At 38.6% G+C, this 19,331-nt stretch overlaps 1 protein-coding gene across 3 annotated transcripts; it reads left to right on the top strand.

Annotated features, from left to right (window-relative positions):
- Positions 1–4,352: 4,352 nt before the first annotated feature.
- LOC107469416 (dnaJ homolog subfamily C GRV2) lies at positions 4,353–17,496 on the top strand. Of its 3 annotated transcripts, XM_016088798.3 has the most exons (18): positions 4,353–5,304; positions 5,738–5,974; positions 6,129–6,216; positions 6,335–6,543; positions 7,023–7,124; positions 7,200–7,262; positions 7,490–9,724; positions 9,826–10,188; positions 10,713–10,853; positions 11,152–11,544; positions 11,659–12,153; positions 12,630–12,853; positions 12,952–13,296; positions 14,821–15,115; positions 15,560–16,003; positions 16,079–16,424; positions 16,512–16,855; positions 16,939–17,496. In XM_016088798.3, the coding sequence occupies exons 1-18, from the start codon at positions 4,861–4,863 to the stop codon at positions 17,407–17,409; spliced, it is 7,239 nt and encodes a 2,412-aa protein (XP_015944284.1). In that variant the 5' UTR covers positions 4,353–4,860; the 3' UTR covers positions 17,410–17,496. The 3 variants fall into 3 exon arrangements, with proteins under 3 accessions (XP_015944284.1, XP_015944294.1, XP_020983827.1); XM_016088808.3 differs by lacking the exons at positions 4,353–5,304; positions 5,738–5,974 and having other exon boundaries at positions 6,130–6,216; positions 7,013–7,124; positions 16,939–17,495; XM_021128168.2 differs by lacking the exons at positions 4,353–5,304; positions 5,738–5,974; positions 6,129–6,216; positions 6,335–6,543; positions 7,023–7,124 and having other exon boundaries at positions 7,220–7,266; positions 16,939–17,494.
- Positions 17,497–19,331: the final 1,835 nt, after the last annotated feature.

Genomic DNA, 19,331 nt, shown 5'->3' with positions numbered 1-19,331 from the left:
ACTACACTATATATAGTTACAGAACCTATTTCTCCAAAATAACAAATAAGAGGAATTAATACAACATATATATAATAGATTGAGACAATAAGTATCTAAGCAAATATAGATAACAAAAATAAAGCCCAAGAGATAAAAATCTTCGCAACATCAGAAGCTTTCAGCAAGTCTCAGTGAGGAGCCTCATGTCCTACATCTGAAAACCACAAAATCCGAATGGGTTAGAGCCAGAGGTTCTTAGCATGGTAACAATGTCCACATATTTAACATATAATGTCTTGGGAAAGCTGAAGGCAATCCTAGAACTTCCGACATATAATTAAAGCTTATAAACATAACTAAACCATAAAGATAAAATAGGCAACTGGCTAAGGGTCTTCAGAGCTATCTAAAACTCCCCTTTCCAACTCCTCTGAACCTCCTAACCACCAACAAAAAAAAAAAGTGCCACAAACACAATTATTTCAAGCGAGGAAATCACAAATAGACAGCATATACAACAAATAAAGCAGGTAGCAAATAGTTTATGCAGTCACTTAGGCAATTCGAATTAATCACACCAAACAAACACATAGATGCATATGATGCATGCCTGTCCTAGTGGCTGATGAGTCTCATCTGTCGGTTATAAAGCCAACTCGACAAGTCCTGGTAGCTAACCATTGGACCGTTCCTCTGTCGTGCATCCCTAACTCGAGTAATTCTCAATTATAATCATAATCATATAACACCCACACTGGTATTTATTCACGGGGTGAGCTCATATAGAACTTTCACAGTGTCCAGCCACACTTACGACATAGGGTCAGCAGAGTATCGAGTCTTAACCTGGAGCACTTGGTAGCTAGCCACTGCTTTCACCCAGGGAAACTCGTATCTCAGATAGTCATTTAATACTCATTCATAAACATTCCATAATCATTTATTATGACCATATCATCACATAATTGCACTTTTTTTACATCACTTATCAAACCCGAGGCAAGTAGGGGCAAAACCACAACCCTTGCGTCCACTCGGGGAGGCTCTATGCTAACCAACTTGGAGCAAGTGGGGCGAAACCACAACCTTTGCATCTACCCAAGAGGTATGTTCTCATATATCCAGGAGGAACTAAGGAGGGGATCCTAACCTCCCACCATCTCGCTGGAGGTGATTTTACAATACCAGGAGGAACAAGAAAGGGGATCTTCACCTTCCATCATCTCTATGGGGTCGCACTTTCGAGAAATAGGACTTAAGATAAAACAATAATCCAAATTCATATATTCATTATTATCCCTAAATTAATATTTATCATAGCCATCCGACTTATAACATAATCCATAACCAGCCATAGATCATTATCAAATACAGCACTTCGCCTCACGGCATACACCGCACTTCCACCATCACCCTCAGTAACTCATACATTCATCATTAATCATAATTTATCGTTAACTCTACTCTTACTTCATCCTCAAGCTACCACCCTTCCTAGCTTTTTCTTGTTACTAGGCATACTATAAGGATTTAAGACTAAAAGGATGAAAATAGAGGCTTAGAGGTTTGAAATTCGGTTTTAAAAAAACACAAAAATCATATTTGCTTAAAATAGGGTCACGCGCACGCGTCAGCGCTAAAAAAATCCAATGTCACGCGTACGAAATGGCCACGCGTACGCGTGAGCATGCATGTTGTCCCATTACGTATACGCATTGCTGTTTTTCGTGTACGCATACGGACCAGACAGAATCGACTAGTCACGTATCAGACTTTTGCGTACGCAGAATCCCCATGTCACGGGTTCCGCGTGAACATGCATTTTTGCCCGCGTATGGGATGTATGCGTACGCATATAATGTAGCAACACAAAAAGCTGCTGAATCCTAATTTTTCAGTTTACGCACCAAACTTTGGTCGAACATAACTTCTTCATTTTAAAACATTTTTTCTCCGTTATTCGAACGGCATAAACATCTCGAACCCAATTTTATTTCTAAATAAGTTTGACACAAACTCTTCTAAAAAACCAACACTTTATGAATTTAGCCTCAACCACATTCTAACTTTCTCAAACAATCTATAACCTACTAAATTTATTCACTTTAATCAATCTCAAACTCAATATTTCAAGTTCAACAATATACAATACACATTCATCACCTTACCAATTCTCCATTTTCATCAAATTTCAACCCATTACTTCCAATTCCACAATATTCAATATACAACATCAATATCCATATCAAGCCCAATTTCAACTTCAAATCAACATACCAATCATCATCATCATATACAATTCACATGCACCAACAACAAGAACATCATTTACACCCTCCAAAACCAATAATCCCTTAATCAATACAATCCATTTCAACCAATCAACCACATTACAAATTCAATTCCTATCTTAGGGTCACTAGCCTAAGTTTTCACATTACATTACATTTTAGATAAGAGAAACCGAAATCATACCTTGGCCGATTTCCCGCTCAACCTGGATCACCTCATTTTCAACTCTTCCTCGATTTTCAAGGCTCTAACACCTCCAATATCAGATTTTCAGCTTGTAAATCCCCTCAAGCTCTCAAATTCTCCATCAAGCTCCAATCCATTTACATATATACCTTGCCTAACACATATAACATGCATCCATACATACAAACTTGATATCTAATCACAATAACTCAAGTATTTTAACTTAGGGTTAAAAATCTTACCATACCTAAGGATCAAAGAGGTGAGATTAAGCCTTTTATTCAAGCTAATTGGATCCTATAACATCAAAGAGCTCAAAATCTCAACACTTTTACTCACAACTTTCGAAATCAAGGCTGGAAAAATTGGAAGGGAAACATGGCTTATCTCGGGAAAAAAGTTGTGAGCTTTGTAGAGCTTAACACTGCGGTTGTGTGGCCACAAACGATGTGGCGATCGGAGTTTCGGATCAAAAGTTATGGCAATTTGATTATGTAGTGAGGGTTTGTGAAATTTTGGAATGTGTTCTTCCCTCTTGGTGAGCATTCAGCGTTTCAGCATGCAACAAGGAGAGAGAATGATCTAAACTCACTTTATTAAGTGAGTGAGTTGGGCCTACAGATCCGGTTCGAACGGTTTAGTCCGTTCGGCCCAATTTTAGGTCAAATTCTTTAAAATTAGTATCAAAATTCTCGTTTTAATTTTCTCTATCATATTAAACCATAAAAATCACATTTCTAATTTTCTAGAATAAATTTTAATTTATGTACTAATTATTCGTTAATTAATCGAATTTTACAATAGTTGTTGGCTAATCTTTGTTGAAGTGTGTGAAAATCAAGAAACTTCTTTGTTTTTGAAAACACCAAACTAAATCCCATGGAGGTAGTGAGAGCAGCTGACTGTCTCTGTCGCATCGGTGTCGTACCAAGGGCGAAGTGTGCATGTGATCCTTGCATTTTTTTCTTTTTTACATTATTTCTTTCTTCATTTATTAGCAATTATATCCTCCTTTATTGAAACTATTAGTTTCAGTAATGACTTTGGGAGTCTTTTTTTTTTGTTGTGTTGTAGTCCTATAATTTGGACACTTATTTTCTTTCTCATTGAATGAAATATATCTAAAAATTATTTTAGATATTATCATCTATGACGCACGGACATTGACAAGGATATATGACATGGCACGATACGGGATAAGTAAATTTAAAATTTTATAAGACACAAAAATACCTGTTCAAAATAAGATTGAACACGTTGACATATAATGATATTTAAGTCTATTTAGAGAAATTTTTTTATTAAAATACGATTGAATATAAAAAATATGCGTGTCAGACTAGTATTAATAAGTATCATATTCAAAATATATCCACAAATAAGACAACTCAAGAAAAAAAAGTGTCCCTATTTAGTATTTATATAAATTAAATAATTCTATTAACTACCGATTTATATCATTTTTAGCGTTTTTAACAAGATGCATTCTATCTTATATTTCATTTACAGTGTACGTAGAAATACATGGAATAAATCAATTTTTACGTATTACGTGTGTACCCGTAATACGTGTTTAAAATTTTTTTCATATTTTATTTATCGTATAAATAAAATGCGTTTAAAATTATTTTGTTTATATTGTAAACAAAATATGAGATACAATGTATTTCGGTAAAAACACTAGAAATGATGTAAATCTGTAATTAATAAATTTTTTTAATTTATATAAATAAAAAATCCATCTCTAAATGCTTTTTTTTTTCTTCTTAACAGTAAATGTAAATTAAAATGAAATATCACAAAATGTGAAAGTATTAACTCGCAAAGTCGGTTTCGGTGTTGACAAATAAGAACACGCCACGTCATCCTAAGTAGTCAGATGCGGTGCGGGGGATCATCGCTATCCTTCCCTCTTTCCACGACTCTCTCTCTCTGTTTCGCTCCGTTTCGGCAAAACTCCTCCTTGATCTCTATCTTGGATTCAATTTTCGCCATGCGGTTTCTCTGATTCACCTGCATAAACATCCGCTCCCATTCTCCAGTCCCTTAATTCCGATTCGGATGATTTTCGCATTCGCTGAACCAATCGCAGATTAGCTAGGGTTTTCGATTCGATCTGAAAACGACCGAATTGAATGTAAAATCTCTCTCCCCAAATTTTCAGAGCTGGGGGCAAATCAGTCTCGGCCTCACCGAACCCCGGCGGAGGCGGCAGCACTATTATACTACTCCTCGCGGCAGCAGCAGCATCAACATCAGCAGCAGGGATTCTGGTCCTTCCTCAGCAGCCTTCAGCATGCGCCACGTGTCCCCACTCTCGCCTACCTCCCCCAGGTCGAATCCGTAATCAGCTACGCCTCCGATCTCAACCGCCCCGTCCACCTCCGTCCTCCGCCCATCATGGAATCTACCTCCGCTGGCGCTGTCGCCGCGCGCTCCTCCTCCGGCTCTGCCGCACCAGCTCCACTCGAGGAGCCCGAGTACCTCTGCCGGTACATGGTCGTGAAGCACTCCTGGCGCGGCCGGTATAAGCGGATACTGTGCATATCCAGCGTCTCCATTGTCACGCTCGACCCGTCCTCGCTCTCTGTTACGAACTCATACGACGTCGCCACTGATTTCGAGGGTGCCGCACCGGTCCTTGGACGTGACGATAATTCGAATGAGTTCAGTGTGAGCGTGAGAACCGATGGAAGGGGGAAGTTCAAGGCGATAAAGTTCTCGTCCAGGTATAGGGCGAGTATTCTGACAGAGATGCATCGGATAAGGTGGAATAGGTTGGCGCCGGTGGCTGAGTTCCCGGTGCTGCATCTTCGACGGCGGGCGTCTCAATGGGTCCCTTTTGTAAGTTATCCTGGACACGCTGTTTTGGTTGCTACTTTTGGTGTAATGCATGGCTGCATCTTCATTGGGATGGTGAAGGGTGTATGATTGTTGGTTTTTAGTCATCATATGTTTTATATTTTTAGCTGCTGGTTATGGTGAAGTTTGAGGATGGGCACGTGTCTTGCATTTTTCAAGTAATTTAGACGACAACGATTTGATATGTAGGGGGAGGGAAGGCCCCGAAAGAGAAAAAACAGAAAAAAAAAAGGGGGGGGGGATAGAACACGTTAGGATGAGTTGCTGATGCTTTTCAAAAAATCTGATTGAATTTTTGTATGCTTGATAAAGTGTGTGATGAGCCTCGCTGTACACAAATGCAAAGAAAATAACAGGAAAAGAAATGTATATGCTGTGAAACTAATTATCTTTGTATGACTCTTGACACTTACAGAAACTTAAGATAACCTATGTTGGTGTTGAACTTATTGACACAAAATCTGGTGACCTTCGCTGGTGCTTGGATTTTAGAGACATGGATTCTCCTGCAATTATTATTCTTTGTGATGCATTTGGTAAGAAAAATGTTGATCATGGGAGTGGTTTTATCCTTTGCCCTTTATATGGAAGGAAATCTAAAGCTTTCCAAGCTGCCTCTGGGTGCACAAATTCAGCTATTATTGCGAACTTGGTATGATGACGTTCTTTAAGCCTAAACAATTGTTCTCCTAGATTTTGGCATCTTAATTCATGTTACCATTTGATATTGAGATAATGCGATGGTTTATGTATTGTCTTGTAACACAACTTAACATCAGCAGTAGTAACAGTAATTTTTATTGCAGACAAAAACTGCAAAATCCACTGTTGGGTTGTCCTTGTCTGTGGAGAGTTCCCAAACTCTTACAATCTCTGAGTATATAAAACAAAGGGGTATCCAGTTATAATTATAACATCATTAATCTTCCTTCCACATTTGAATTATTTATTGCCTGTAGTGAGTTTCTTTTGTTTTTGTTTTTTTAACCTTAAGTGTATAAATCTAATGCAGCAAAAGAGGCAGTTGGAGCCGAAGATACCCCTTTGGGAGGTTGGTCTGTAACTAGGTTGCGTTCTGCTGCCCATGGAACTCTGAATGTTCCAGGATTGAGCTTAGGAGTTGGTCCAAAAGGAGGACTTGGTGAACATGGTGATGCCGTATCTCGACAGCTCATTCTTACAAAGGTGTCACTCGTGGAAAGGCGTCCTGAGAATTACGAAGTAAGTGACGCATTTGTTAAGACAACTAGTAATATAGAAAATTTGTGTGTAAATGCTTTGGGAAATCTATCAACTTCTGACACAAGAATGTATGCATTGAGTTGCACAACTAGTTTCTGGAATTTAGTTCTGATTTTATCTAGAGTAACACAAACAGTATCAGCTTTTTATAATTTGAAGTACATGCAGATTTGTTGATCACCTATTTTGTGTATTGTTAGGGGCCTACATATTTAAGTTGTCATGTAGCAAGCAACATCATTCTTTTTTTGTCCAGGGCAAAATAGAATTTATGGAAGAATGGAAGTTTTATACAACTTCAATTAATGTACAGTTTTGTGTATATCAATAGTTTTATGTAGTCTTTATACATATCTGACTGAACTGCTTTATATCAGTACATTTCTATCTGCATGTAAGATGATTTTTACTTGGAAAGCTTATATCATATATTGAGAATTTTCACTAGATGTGTGCAGGCTGTTACTGTTCGTCCTTTGTCTTCAGTAAGCGCCCTTGTTCGGTTTGCCGAAGAACCCCAGATGTTTGCAGTTGAATTCAGTGATGGATGTCCTATCCATGTAAGCAATCTTACGCTACTGCAATTATGAAATTTTATGCTCTGAAATTTCTCATTTGTATGGTACTGATTGTAGGTTTATGCAAGCACATCTCGCGATAGCTTACTTGCAGCTGTTCGTGATGCAATTCAAACTGAAGTAGGTAGATGTATCTCATCTTGGTTAAGAATTTTCCTACTATGGCATGTATAGATGGAAGTAAAGTATGGCAGTTCATTTGCTAGTTTAATTGCTTAGAATCTTGATATCAATTTTAAACATTTTACCATACTGAAGCAAATGGCTATATGGTATATTTTTATTTTCCAAAATAAAGAAATCCTGCATTGTCTAAGTGCATCTTTGACTTTTGATGTTTTGTGCAGGGTCAATGTGCCATACCTGTATTGCCAAGGCTGACAATGCCTGGTCACCGGATTGATCCTCCCTGTGGAAGAGTTTATTTGCAATATGGTCAGCAAAAGCCAGTTGCTGATGCTGAAAGTGCTGCAATGCATTTGAAACATTTAGCAGCTGCTGCCAAGGATGCTGTTGCTGAAGGTGGTTCCATTCCTGGATCAAGAGCTAAACTATGGCGAAGAATAAGGGAGTTCAATGCATGTATACCTTTTAGTGGTGTGCCTTTAAACATTGAAGTGCCAGAGGTTACCTTGATGGCCTTGATTACTATGCTTCCTGCGGTCCCAAATCTTCCTCCAGAATCTCCTCCTTTGCCACCCCCGTCACCAAAAGCTGCTGCAACTGTGATGGGTTTTATTGCTTGTTTACATCGACTACTTGCATCAAGAAGCGCTGCATCACACGTGATGTCTTTTCCAGCAGCAGTTGGAAGGATAATGGGTTTGCTTAGAAATGGTTCAGAGGGTGTTGCATCGGAAGCTGCCGGGCTTGTTGCAGCACTCATTGGTGGTGGGCCTGGTGATGCTAATGTGATGGATTCTAAAGGAGAGTGGCATGCAACAATCATGCATACGAAGTCAGTATTGTTTGCTAATCAGAGTTATGTCATTATTCTTGTCAACAGATTGAAGCCTATGTCAGTATCACCTTTGCTGTCAATGGCTGTGGTTGAAGTGCTTGAGGCTATGATTTGTGATCCACATGGGGAAACTACTCAATATAATGTTTTTGTTGAGTTGTTGCGCCAAGTTGCTGGGTTAAAGCGTCGTTTGTTTGCACTATTTGGTCATCCTGCCGAAAGTGTTAGAGAAACAGTAGCTGTTATTATGCGATCAATTGCTGAAGAAGATGCTATTGCTGCGGAGTCCATGCGAGAGGCTTCTCTGCGTGATGGTGCTTTGTTGAGGCATTTATTGCACGCTTTTTTCCTTCCTGCTGGTGAACGCCGTGAAGTTAGTCGACAACTTGTTGCTCTTTGGGCGGATTCCTATCAACCCGCTTTGGAGCTATTGTCTCGAATTCTGCCTCCCGGACTTGTTGCTTATTTGCATACACGCTCTGATGGAGTTCAAGATGAAGAAACGAATCAAGAGGAGTCATCAATTGGGAGAAGAAAAAGACGCTTACTTCAGCAGAGGAAAAGTCGCATCGGGAGAGGACTAACCTCTCAAGAACAACCCTTCGCTTCAGCTAATAATTTTGATGTTTCAGATTCGGGTAGACAGACAGGGAGTGCCATTATTAGGGGCTCAGACAACTACCATAGAGCTGCTCTTGAGCCAAGCTCTGGACAGGCTTCAGATATTCAATCTTCTGTTGTTCATACTAATGAAAATTTGTCCAGTGGATCTCCTACAGCAGTCACACAAAATGGGTATTCAACTGTTGTTGCTTCAGCTACTTGTCCATCTGCAAACTCAAATGAAGCAACGGTACCTGATTTATCAAATTCAGTTGCTCCTGATGGCAATGCAGTTGGCTTGCAGAATGCAGATGTTCCAGCTCCTGCTCAAGTTGTGGTGGAGAACACTCCCGTGGGTTCTGGTCGGCTTCTATGTAACTGGCCTGAATTCTGGCGAGCGTTTGGTCTTGATCACAATCGTGCAGATTTGATTTGGAATGAGCGTACTAGGCAAGAGTTAAGAGAATCTTTGCAAGCTGAAGTCCATAAACTAGATGTTGAAAAAGAGCGTACTGAAGATATTGTTCCTGGGGGTGCTATCCTTGAAATGGCAACAGGGATTGAGAATGTCCCGCAAATATCTTGGAACTATGCTGAATTTTCCGTTCGTTACCCAAGCCTGTCAAAAGAAGTTTGTGTGGGCCAATATTATCTGCGTCTCCTGCTTGAGAGTGGCAGTGGTGGCAGGGCACAAGACTTCCCGTTGCGTGATCCAGATGCTTTCTTTAGAGCACTTTACCATCGTTTTTTATGTGATGCAGACACAGGGCTTACCGTAGATGGGGCTGTTCCTGATGAACTAGGTGCATCAGATGATTGGTGTGATATGGGTAGACTAGATGGTTTTGGTGGTGGTGGTGGTTCATCAGTGAGAGAGCTTTGTGCAAGGGCAATGGCAATTGTATATGAGCAGCACTACAAGACTGTTGGTCCTTTTTCAGGCACTGCTCACATTACCGTTCTCCTGGATAGGACAGATGACAGAGCTCTGAGACACAGACTTCTTTTTCTTTTGAAGGTCTTTGTAAATTTAATCTACTTATTCTTTCTTGTTTTCTCTTTCCTTTTGGTGATTCCACTTTACTAGCTCTACTCAAAGTTAATTTAACTCAATTTCAGGCTTTGATGAAGGATTTAGCTAATGTAGAGGCTTGTGTTCTAGTTGGAGGCTGTGTATTAGCTGTCGATCTTCTTACAGTGGTCCATGAAGCTTCGGAGAGGACAGCTATTCCTTTGCAATCAAATTTGATTGCTGCTACGGCTTTCATGGAGCCACTCAAGGAATGGATGTATATCGACAGAGAAGGTGCTCAAATTGGACCTGTGGAAAAAGATGCTATTAGAAGGTTATGGTCCAAGAAGGCTATTGATTGGACAACAAGGTGTTGGGCCTCTGGGATGCTAGATTGGAAGAAGTTGCGTGATATTCGTGAGCTTCGCTGGGCACTTGCCCTTAGAGTTCCTGTCCTTACCCCACCTCAGGTAGAGTCACCATCTTTGGTGGAAGATAATGTTATATTCATATAAACATCAATTGTTCTGTACATATTTTTCTCTATCTCGAATTCTTTATTATTTCTTATCTGATATCATGATATGTGGCATGAATTGGTTTTTTTTTTATGCTATTAATCTTTCATGACTTGAAACCTTATTTATTATTCTTGACGACTTGAATTTATTTATTTATTTATTTATTTTTGGTACAAAAAATCTAATGAGAAAAGCAACATATGTTTAGGTGCCACTATCTTCAATCTCCTATAATAACTTATTTACCAATTACAATTCTATCTTTAACTTGCTTACATTTGCAAAAAATTACCCAAACTTCTTTGATGGCACAATTTTTTTTAAACCTAAAGTTTCTGTGCCTGTTATATTCTTCTGAAAATTGGCATGTTGCTAGCTGGAAAGATGTCATTTCTCTTGGAACATGTATATGTCTTATTTATGCTTTCATTATATTTTCATGGTACTTTCCTGACAATGGTTCTTGCCTTCAGGTTGGAGATGCAGCTTTGTCCATATTGCATAGCATGGTGTCTGCACATTCAGATTTAGATGATGCTGGAGAAATTGTTACTCCAACTCCTAGAGTAAAACGAATCTTGTCAAGTCCACGTTGCCTTCCTCACATTGCACAGGTACTTTAAAGGTTTTTCCTTATTATTTGGCCATGTATCAAAATATGTTTGTTCTGATATACTACTGCTATAATAAAATTTCTTTCTCAAAGATGATAGGAATTGTCTCATTGCTTGTTAACTTTATCATATTTTCAAGTTGTTTGCTATGTGATAGTATGGTTTCAGTTGATTTTTAGTATTTTCTACCCTTCCAATAATTCATTAATATAATATTTTAATCTAGTTTTTATTTTTCTTTTCACTTTTTCCCTCTTTCGTTGTGTGTGTTGGGGGGTGGGTTGTTTTATGAATTCAGGCCATTCTCTCTGGGGAACCAAGTATTGTTGAGGCAGCTGCTGCATTGTTGAAGGCCATTGTTACCAGGAATCCCAAAGCCATGATACGTCTATACAGCACCGGTGCATTTTATTTTGCACTGGCTTATCCAGGATCTAATCTACTTTCAATTGGGCAACTGTTTGCCGTCACCCATGTCCACCAAGCATTTCATGGTGGCGAAGAGGCTGCGGTTTCAACTTCATTGCCTTTGGCAAAACGTAGTGTTCTTGGTGGACTTCTTCCTGAATCTTTGTTGTATGTATTGGAGCGCAGTGGTCCAGCAGCATTTGCTGCAGCAATGGTATCAGATTCTGACACTCCTGAGATAATATGGACTCATAAAATGAGGGCAGAAAATTTAATACGTCAGGTATTACAAATTAAGATCTGATGTGTATATTTTAATAGAATACAAGTGTACTTCCCAAACTACCTTTCCGATATTGTTCATGCGGGTTCAATATATCCCTGTTCACTGTATCAGGTTTTGCAACACCTTGGTGATTTTCCACAGAAATTGTCACAGCATTGCCATGTTTTATATGACTATGCTCCAATGCCTCCAGTTACATACCCTGAACTTAGAGATGAAATGTGGTGTCATCGTTATTACCTGAGGAATCTATGCGATGAGATCCGCTTTCCAAATTGGCCTATTGTTGAGCATGTAGAGTTTCTGCAGTCTTTACTTGTAATGTGGCGTGAAGAGTTGACGAGAAAACCTATGGATCTTTCTGAAGAAGCAGCTTGCAAGATCCTTGAAATATCCTTGGAGGATGTATCTGGTGATGCTGTAAATAAAAAGCATTCTTTGGAGGTATCAGATGAAACATCTAGCTTATCAAAGCAAATTGAAAATATTGACGAGGAAAAGTTAAAGCGACAATATCGAAAACTTGCTATGAAATATCATCCTGACAAAAACCCTGAAGGAAGGGAGAAGTTTCTTGCTATACAGAAGGCTTATGAACGCCTCCAGGTAAACATAGTTTGCATGTTACAAGCTTATTTGGATTCATATGTCAATAGAAGTCACTTGTGGACAAACTCTAGTTATTTTGAAGTCTTCAAAGGCCATGGGGACATGTTTTGTTGTATTAACTTCTTAATTTTTGATATGTAAGTATATTAATCATGCAAACAAGTCCATGTACTTTCTTTAGTGTGAGAAATGGTGTGATAGCCCCTTGTCACTCAGATTGGGAGTGTGTTGTAGATGCATATGCTGTTGTTTTGTTCTTCTTTTCTCCTTTTGCAAGCCAGCTATAGACAGGCTTAGTTATATGCATGCACAGATTTGGGGTGGCAAAATCACGATGTATGTTAAAATTTCATTTTGCTTCTTGGGTGGATGTTTACAGTGAATTTATGCGATATAATATCATTTGCTTGCAACAGTAGATTTTTATATTCTAATTCACTGAAAATATTTACCTTTTGTGGACTGTATCTTAGGCTACAATGCAAGGATTGCAAGGTCCTCAGCCTTGGAGATTGCTTCTTTTGTTGAAGGGGCAATGCATTTTATACAGAAGATATGGAGACATATTGGAGCCATTCAAATATGCTGGCTATCCCATGTTGTTAAGTGCTGTTACTGTGGACAAGGATGATAACAATTTTCTTTCTTCAGATAGAGCACCTCTTCTTGTTGCAGCATCAGAGCTTGTTTGGCTGACGTAAAATTCCATTTTCTTTCATATTGGCTTCACTATTTTCTAAAATATTTTGAATACCATTCTAACTCATGCTGCACATTGACTTTTATTGTGGCTAGATGTGCATCTTCTTCACTGAATGGAGAAGAGCTGGTGAGAGATGGAGGAGTGCAACTTCTTGCAACCCTTCTTTCCCGTTGCATGTATGTTGTTCAGCCATCTACTCCTGGAAATGAACCATCTGCCATTATTGTTACAAACATCATGCGAACATTTTCAGTTCTTAGTCAATTTGAGGCTGCCAGATCTGAGATACTCGAGTTTTCTGGGCTAGTTCCAGACATTGTGCACTGCACTGAGTTTGAGCTTGTACCAGGAGCTGTTGATGCTGCTCTACAGACTATTGCCAATGTTTCTGTTTCATCTGAATTGCAGGATGCTTTATTGAGGGCTGGTGTTTTATGGTATGTCAATTAATTTTTTTGATAAAATGCTTGGTATTTATCTCTCAACTATAGGTATGCAGGAGGATGTTCCATGTGAATTTAGGCTTAGTTGGCAAACTTAGTGTTTTTGTGTGCCTGTGTCGCCAAATAGCTTAAGTACTTATTGAGTAAGATGAGCTTTACCATTACATGAAAATTTACTGTGTATGAAAGTAGTTCTGTAAACAGCTATCTACTAAGTTCTCTAGATTTTGCAAAGGCTTAATTTTCAAAGCTTAATATATATTACTTATGAAACTAATCTCAACATCTGATTGGGTTCAAAACCCGTTTTACTAAGTTCATCCATACATGACAAAGATGTTTCATGTGTGCACTCTTGTTGGAGCAGATAATACCAAAAGTACTTGTGTACTAGAATGGTTATTTTTTTGAGAAATGCCTGGCATATTATTTGGCCACTATTTTAAAATGATCTGTCCGCTCCTATATCGGTGGAGCTATAAAGGGAATGCTGTATGTTAGTCTAGTTATAATTCGATGATAATTTATTGAGGGATCATACTATCTCCCTTTCTTATCATTTTTATGTTATTAGAGTTGTGTCTAGTTTGGAATTTTCTAGCTATTCTATTTTGTAGTATTATCATAATTTTTGTGGGTTTTGGGCAGACCATTTAAACCTAGCCTTTCCTTGTCTTTATCATTGTCAATTTGATCCTGGTTTCCTCTTCCTCTTGGGACTTCCATTTCTTTCTTAACCTTAATGATAGAGAATCATTTCAACTTTTGGCTCTCTTAGGTATCCTTGATGATTTTTCTTTGTCTTCTAACCCGACAAAAGGATATTGTCTCTTGATTCCTCTGGTAGTTTTAGCTGTAATTCTCTCTTCCAATTTTTACTCACTCCTCTATCACAACTTTGGTCTAGACAAACCCATTTGTAAGTCCCAAGCTTCCTCTAAATTCAATTTTTTTATATGGGTCAGCTGTGCTTAACATAGCTAATGCCAATGTCTTGTTGCAGGTTTGAAAATCACATAAGGCTAGATGTGTGTTATTTGTGAGACAAGCTCAGAGTCAAATTCATATCTTTTTTTGCATTGCCCAGTAGCTGTTTTCTTGTGGAGCAATTTGTTTATCATCTTTGATGAATGCTGTGTGCGCTGTTTAATCCTTGACTGATTTCTATTGACTAGGTTTGTTGGGTTCGTAGTAGAAAAGAGGCAAAACTTTTGTGGCAATGTTGAGAGATTGGAAAAGCTATGCTTTATAGATAAATCTAAACCTTTTTTGCCTTTGCTTTTGTATAGGGGATCCCTTACCAAAGTGGTTGACCTGTGTGGTTTTCATTCCTTAATGTATGTCGGTTAATCCTTTTGATCAAGTGATGACTTTTCTGCTGTGGATGCCTAATGAACTTGTATATGTGGACAGTACATATTTGTGTTAATTTCAGAAAATGACTGTTCCAGTTATGTTATATGCTCACAGAATATTTGTTGGACTAAGTCATTTAGTATGGTCCATGGTCCATGATAGGTACCTATTGCCGCTGCTGCTTCAGTATGATGCAACTGCTGAAGAACCGGATGCAACAGAATCACATGGTGTTGGTGCCAGTGTTCAAATTGCCAAAAACATGCATGCCATACGGGCAGCCCAGGCTCTGTCAAGGCTCAGTGGTTTGTGTGGTGATGAGAGCTCAACTCCTTACAATCGGGCGGCAGCAAATGCCCTCAGAGTTTTGCTAACACCTAAGCTTTCTAGCATGTTACGAGACCAATTACCTAAAGATTTGCTGTCCAAGTTGAATGCAAACCTGGAGTCTCCAGAGGTGGGTCCCCACCCACTACTCTCTTTCTAGCTAGGTTTTAATCTATCTCCTTTTGTACAGGTTATTGAACATACTTTGAAGGCTGAGTCTGTTAAAAGTAAAATACAAATATATGCTTGGTTGTAGCTTCTGTTCCTATTTGGAATCTGGTTAAGTAATTCTATTTCTTGTACCAAAATGTGCAAATAAGCAGATAACATACTCGTAATTCATGGCTGCAGTAGCGAGAATTTCAATTTTTTTTTGCCCATCCTCCATTTCATCCCCCTAGGGCCCTGCCGCTGGCGGGAAAAAACCTGAAAACGAAAGTAGGGTTACATGCTGACTGGTTATGGTGGTTAATGACAATCCATTATCAATTATGCTTGGTTTAAAATGCTGCTGTTCTGCTTCTAAGATTACTGCATTAATACTATGTTTTTATTTTGTAATCTACTTTTTTAGATTATATGGAATTCTTCAACACGGGGAGAGCTGCTGAAATTTGTGGATCAGCAGCGTGCAGCTCAAGGTCCTGATGGTTCATACGATATCAGAGACTCACATGACTTTGCCTATAAAGCACTATCAAAGGAATTGTTCATTGGCAATGTTTACTTGAGGGTCTACAATGATCAGCCAGAATTTGAAATTAGTGAACCAGAAGCTTTTTGTGTTGCTCTAGTTGATTTTATATCTTATGTTGTGCACAACCATCCTTTTGAGGATGCTGATCAATATGTTGATGGCATCTCTTCTCCTGCTCAGAATTATGAGGATGCTGTTGATGGATTTGTGAGTGAACAGCCTGTCCTAGATAATTCTAGCACAATATCCGAGGAGCAAGTTGTTGGGAAGGAAGAAGCCGAGCTAGTTAAAAGTCTCCGTTCCGCATTGATCTCCCTACAGGTTAATTGCTTAACAGCTTTACTTGTTTGTAATACTTTCTGAGCATGTTTGACTAATCTATCTTATTTTCTGCAGAACCTATTGACTAATAATCCAAATTTGGCATCCATATTTTCCAATAAAGACAAGTTACTGCCTCTTTTTGAATGCTTTTCTGTCCCTGAAACATCAAACAGCAACATCCCTCAACTTTGTTTAGGAGTGCTGTCACTCTTGACGGCACATGCTCCTTGTTTGCAAGCCATGGTTGCAGATGGATCTAGTCTCCTTGTTTTACTACAAATGCTTCACTCATCCCCGAGTTGTCGTGAAGGGGCTCTCCATGTTCTCTATGCATTGGCAAGTACACCTGAACTGGCCTGGGCAGCTGCCAAGCATGGTGGTGTTGTCTACATTCTTGAACTACTGTTGCCTTTGAAAGGTAAGAACTTAATTGATTTATATTTTTTCCTCATTCCTGGAAGGTTTGCAGATTGTTAAATGCTGATGATAAAAATCGTTCATACAGAAGAAATTCCACTCCAACAAAGAGCTATGGCAGCCTCCTTGTTGGGGAAACTTGTTGGGCAACCAATGCACGGTCCAAGAGTTGCTATAACACTTGCAAGGTTTCTTCCAGATGGCCTTGTATCAGTAATTAGGGATGGACCTGGTGAAGCTGTTGTTGTTGCGCTTGAGCAGACTACTGAGACACCAGAACTTGTGTGGACGCCAGCAATGGCAGCTTCCTTGTCTGCACAGATTTCAACCATGGCATCAGAATTATATCGGGAGCAGGTGAAAGGCCGTGTTGTTGATTGGGATGTACCCGAGCAGGCATCTGGGCAGCAGGAAATGAGAGATGAGCCACAGGTATGACCTAATAAATATAATTTAGACTTCTTTTTTTTTTTTTGTTATTTTGTGGAGTGGAATCAAGTTTTGTTTTGATTCAGGTTGGTGGCATCTATGTTCGTCTATTTTTGAAAGATCCCAAATTTCCATTGAGAAATCCTAAAAGATTCTTGGAAGGCCTTCTAGATCAGTATTTGTCATCCATTGCTGCCACACATTATGACACTCAGGTTGTTGACCCAGAGTTGCCTTTGCTTCTATCAGCTGCATTAGTTTCATTGCTTCGTGTTCATCCTGCACTAGCAGATCACGTTGGATATCTTGGATATGTCCCAAAACTAGTTGCTGCTGTTGCATTTGAGGGAAGGCGAGAAACAATGTCATCAGGTGATGCGAATATTGGAAAAAATGCAGATAAAACATATGACCCTGATAATGGATCAACAGAGCACACACAAACTCCTCAAGAACGTGTGCGGTTGAGTTGTTTGCGTGTCTTGCATCAACTTGCAGCTAGTACCACATGTGCAGAAGCTATGGCAGCAACAAGTGTAGGAACCCCTCAGGTATGAGATTACATATTCTGGAATGTCTAAAATGTATTTACTGTGGGAGACAGAGAGGAGAATGTGAGCTAGATTACCTTTATATATATTAATATAAAACAAAGTTATATATATGACCTTAAAGCGTGTTGTGGTTGCTGGAAACCGAGCAAGGGATGCTCTTGTTGCACAAGGACTTAAGTGAGTACCTTCAAGTTTTTTATATCATTTGAATATTTTCTACTTGGGAGATTAAAACTGCTAAAAAATGCAAATAAAATAAAAACTTCTATGCGAATCGGAAAAATAATTTAAATAGGAGGAAGTTGGATGTGCTTGTGTGGAATGTCGTGTAGCTTGTTTTGAACTCTAATCTCCATAGTCCGTATAACATTTAATAATTCTGATCATAAAATTCTGCTATTTTTTTTGTGATGATTGGCTGTGTTTGGTTGTTATCCATGTGTCCATCAAAGACATGGACACAGTGACATAGGTCCATTAATGGTTTAATAAGACACAAATTACGAAGGATGTGCTGACACACGACATAAAAAATACATATATTTAGTATCTTTTCAGATTGTTAGGACACACATCAGATACGACAGATTTTTATTACACTTTTTTCCTTCAAAATTTTTAAAATTCCACTTTCTACCCTCATCACGTTGATCACCAACAACTTCCTTATTAGAGGTAAAATTTGTTTCTAATAACAAATGTGCTCATGTCTCTTTATTAGTGCCTTAACAACCAAACAGGTTACATGTATTCATTTTGTCTGTGTGCATGTATGTCTGTGTGTTTGTCTTCATTGTTCTGAAATAGTAAATAAACACGGCCATTTGGATCTAACAAATTGTTAGATTGGGTATGGTTTTGCCCCATTGAGTATAATTATTAAGGCCCAAGGGACAATTTTTTTCTATCTGTGGATAAAATTAGCCTTTCAGTGTACTTTTCCCTGGTGTACCTGGATATAAAGTCCAGTAAATTCCAATGCATCCTGTGATACACTATGGATTGGCTTTCCAACATGAGACTGTTTGAATAATTGACAAATCGCTTATTTTGTATCGTTTATGAATATGTTGAACAATTTTTGTGACCAATGAATATATCTTGGAAGTTCAATTGTGATTTCATAATCTCGAGGATACCGACTCAAATGTATTCCTACTTTCAATGCAATAGAGATGAATAAAATTTGTGCTAGATTTATTTTGTCTGTAGAGGTGAATGCTTCAAGGCTATATTTTGTATTTACTGTTGTGAGAGGTACATTTGTCTCTAACCCTAGCAATAATTTTGCAAACAATGCAGAGTTGGTCTTGTTGAGGTACTTCTTGGTCTGCTTGATTGGAGGGCTGGAGGGAGAAATGGCTTTTGTTCTCAAATGAACTGGAATGAATCTGAAGCTTCTATCGGCAGAGTGCTTGCAATTGAGGTTAGATGGATTTTTTTCTTCCTCAAGTAATGAGTCCTGCATATTTTGTTTGGTTTATGTTATTTCCCTCTATACAAGACTATTATCCTAGCTGCTTCGTAAATCATAACGGTCTTCTGTAAAGACTCCCCTGTTCTCTTTTTGTTTTGTGTCATTTTTTTTTAAAGGTAACAATCAAAATGGTCATTTTTCCAAAAAACTTATCAGGGTTGTCGCTCCCAATTTTTTTTACCTTAGATCGAGTTAGTCCTTCCTTCAAATAGCAAATTATTGCTGTTAACGTGGACCGTTAACTGCAAATGTGGCAGAGCATTAGGCATGCCTGACATGGCATAAAGTTGGTTCAATCAATTTGGTCTCTATCAACTTGATCAAACCCAAAGAACATGTAACTTACACACTGCATCATCACCTTCTTCATGTTCTTCGCTCTTTTATTTCTTTGCAACCAAGCTCTCTTTCATTCTCCTCCAAGATTTGAAACCTTAGTAATTAGGAG

Source organism: Arachis duranensis, chromosome 1 (genome assembly GCF_000817695.3).
Source record: "Arachis duranensis cultivar V14167 chromosome 1, aradu.V14167.gnm2.J7QH, whole genome shotgun sequence".
Classification (NCBI taxonomy): Eukaryota; Viridiplantae; Streptophyta; class Magnoliopsida; order Fabales; family Fabaceae; genus Arachis; species Arachis duranensis.
This window is presented reverse-complemented; position numbering and strand designations above follow the sequence as displayed.

Excerpts from the sequence above, each read along its gene's own strand:
- LOC107469416 (XM_016088798.3), top strand. The coding sequence starts at position 4,861 with ATGGAATCTACCTCCGCTGGCGCTGTCGCCGCGCGCTCCTCCTCCGGC. Across the intron at positions 6,217-6,334 it reads TGAGTATATAAAACAAAGGG|CAAAAGAGGCAGTTGGAGCC; the intron begins GTATCCAGTTAT and ends AATCTAATGCAG. Across the intron at positions 16,004-16,078 it reads CCGCATTGATCTCCCTACAG|AACCTATTGACTAATAATCC; the intron begins GTTAATTGCTTA and ends TATTTTCTGCAG.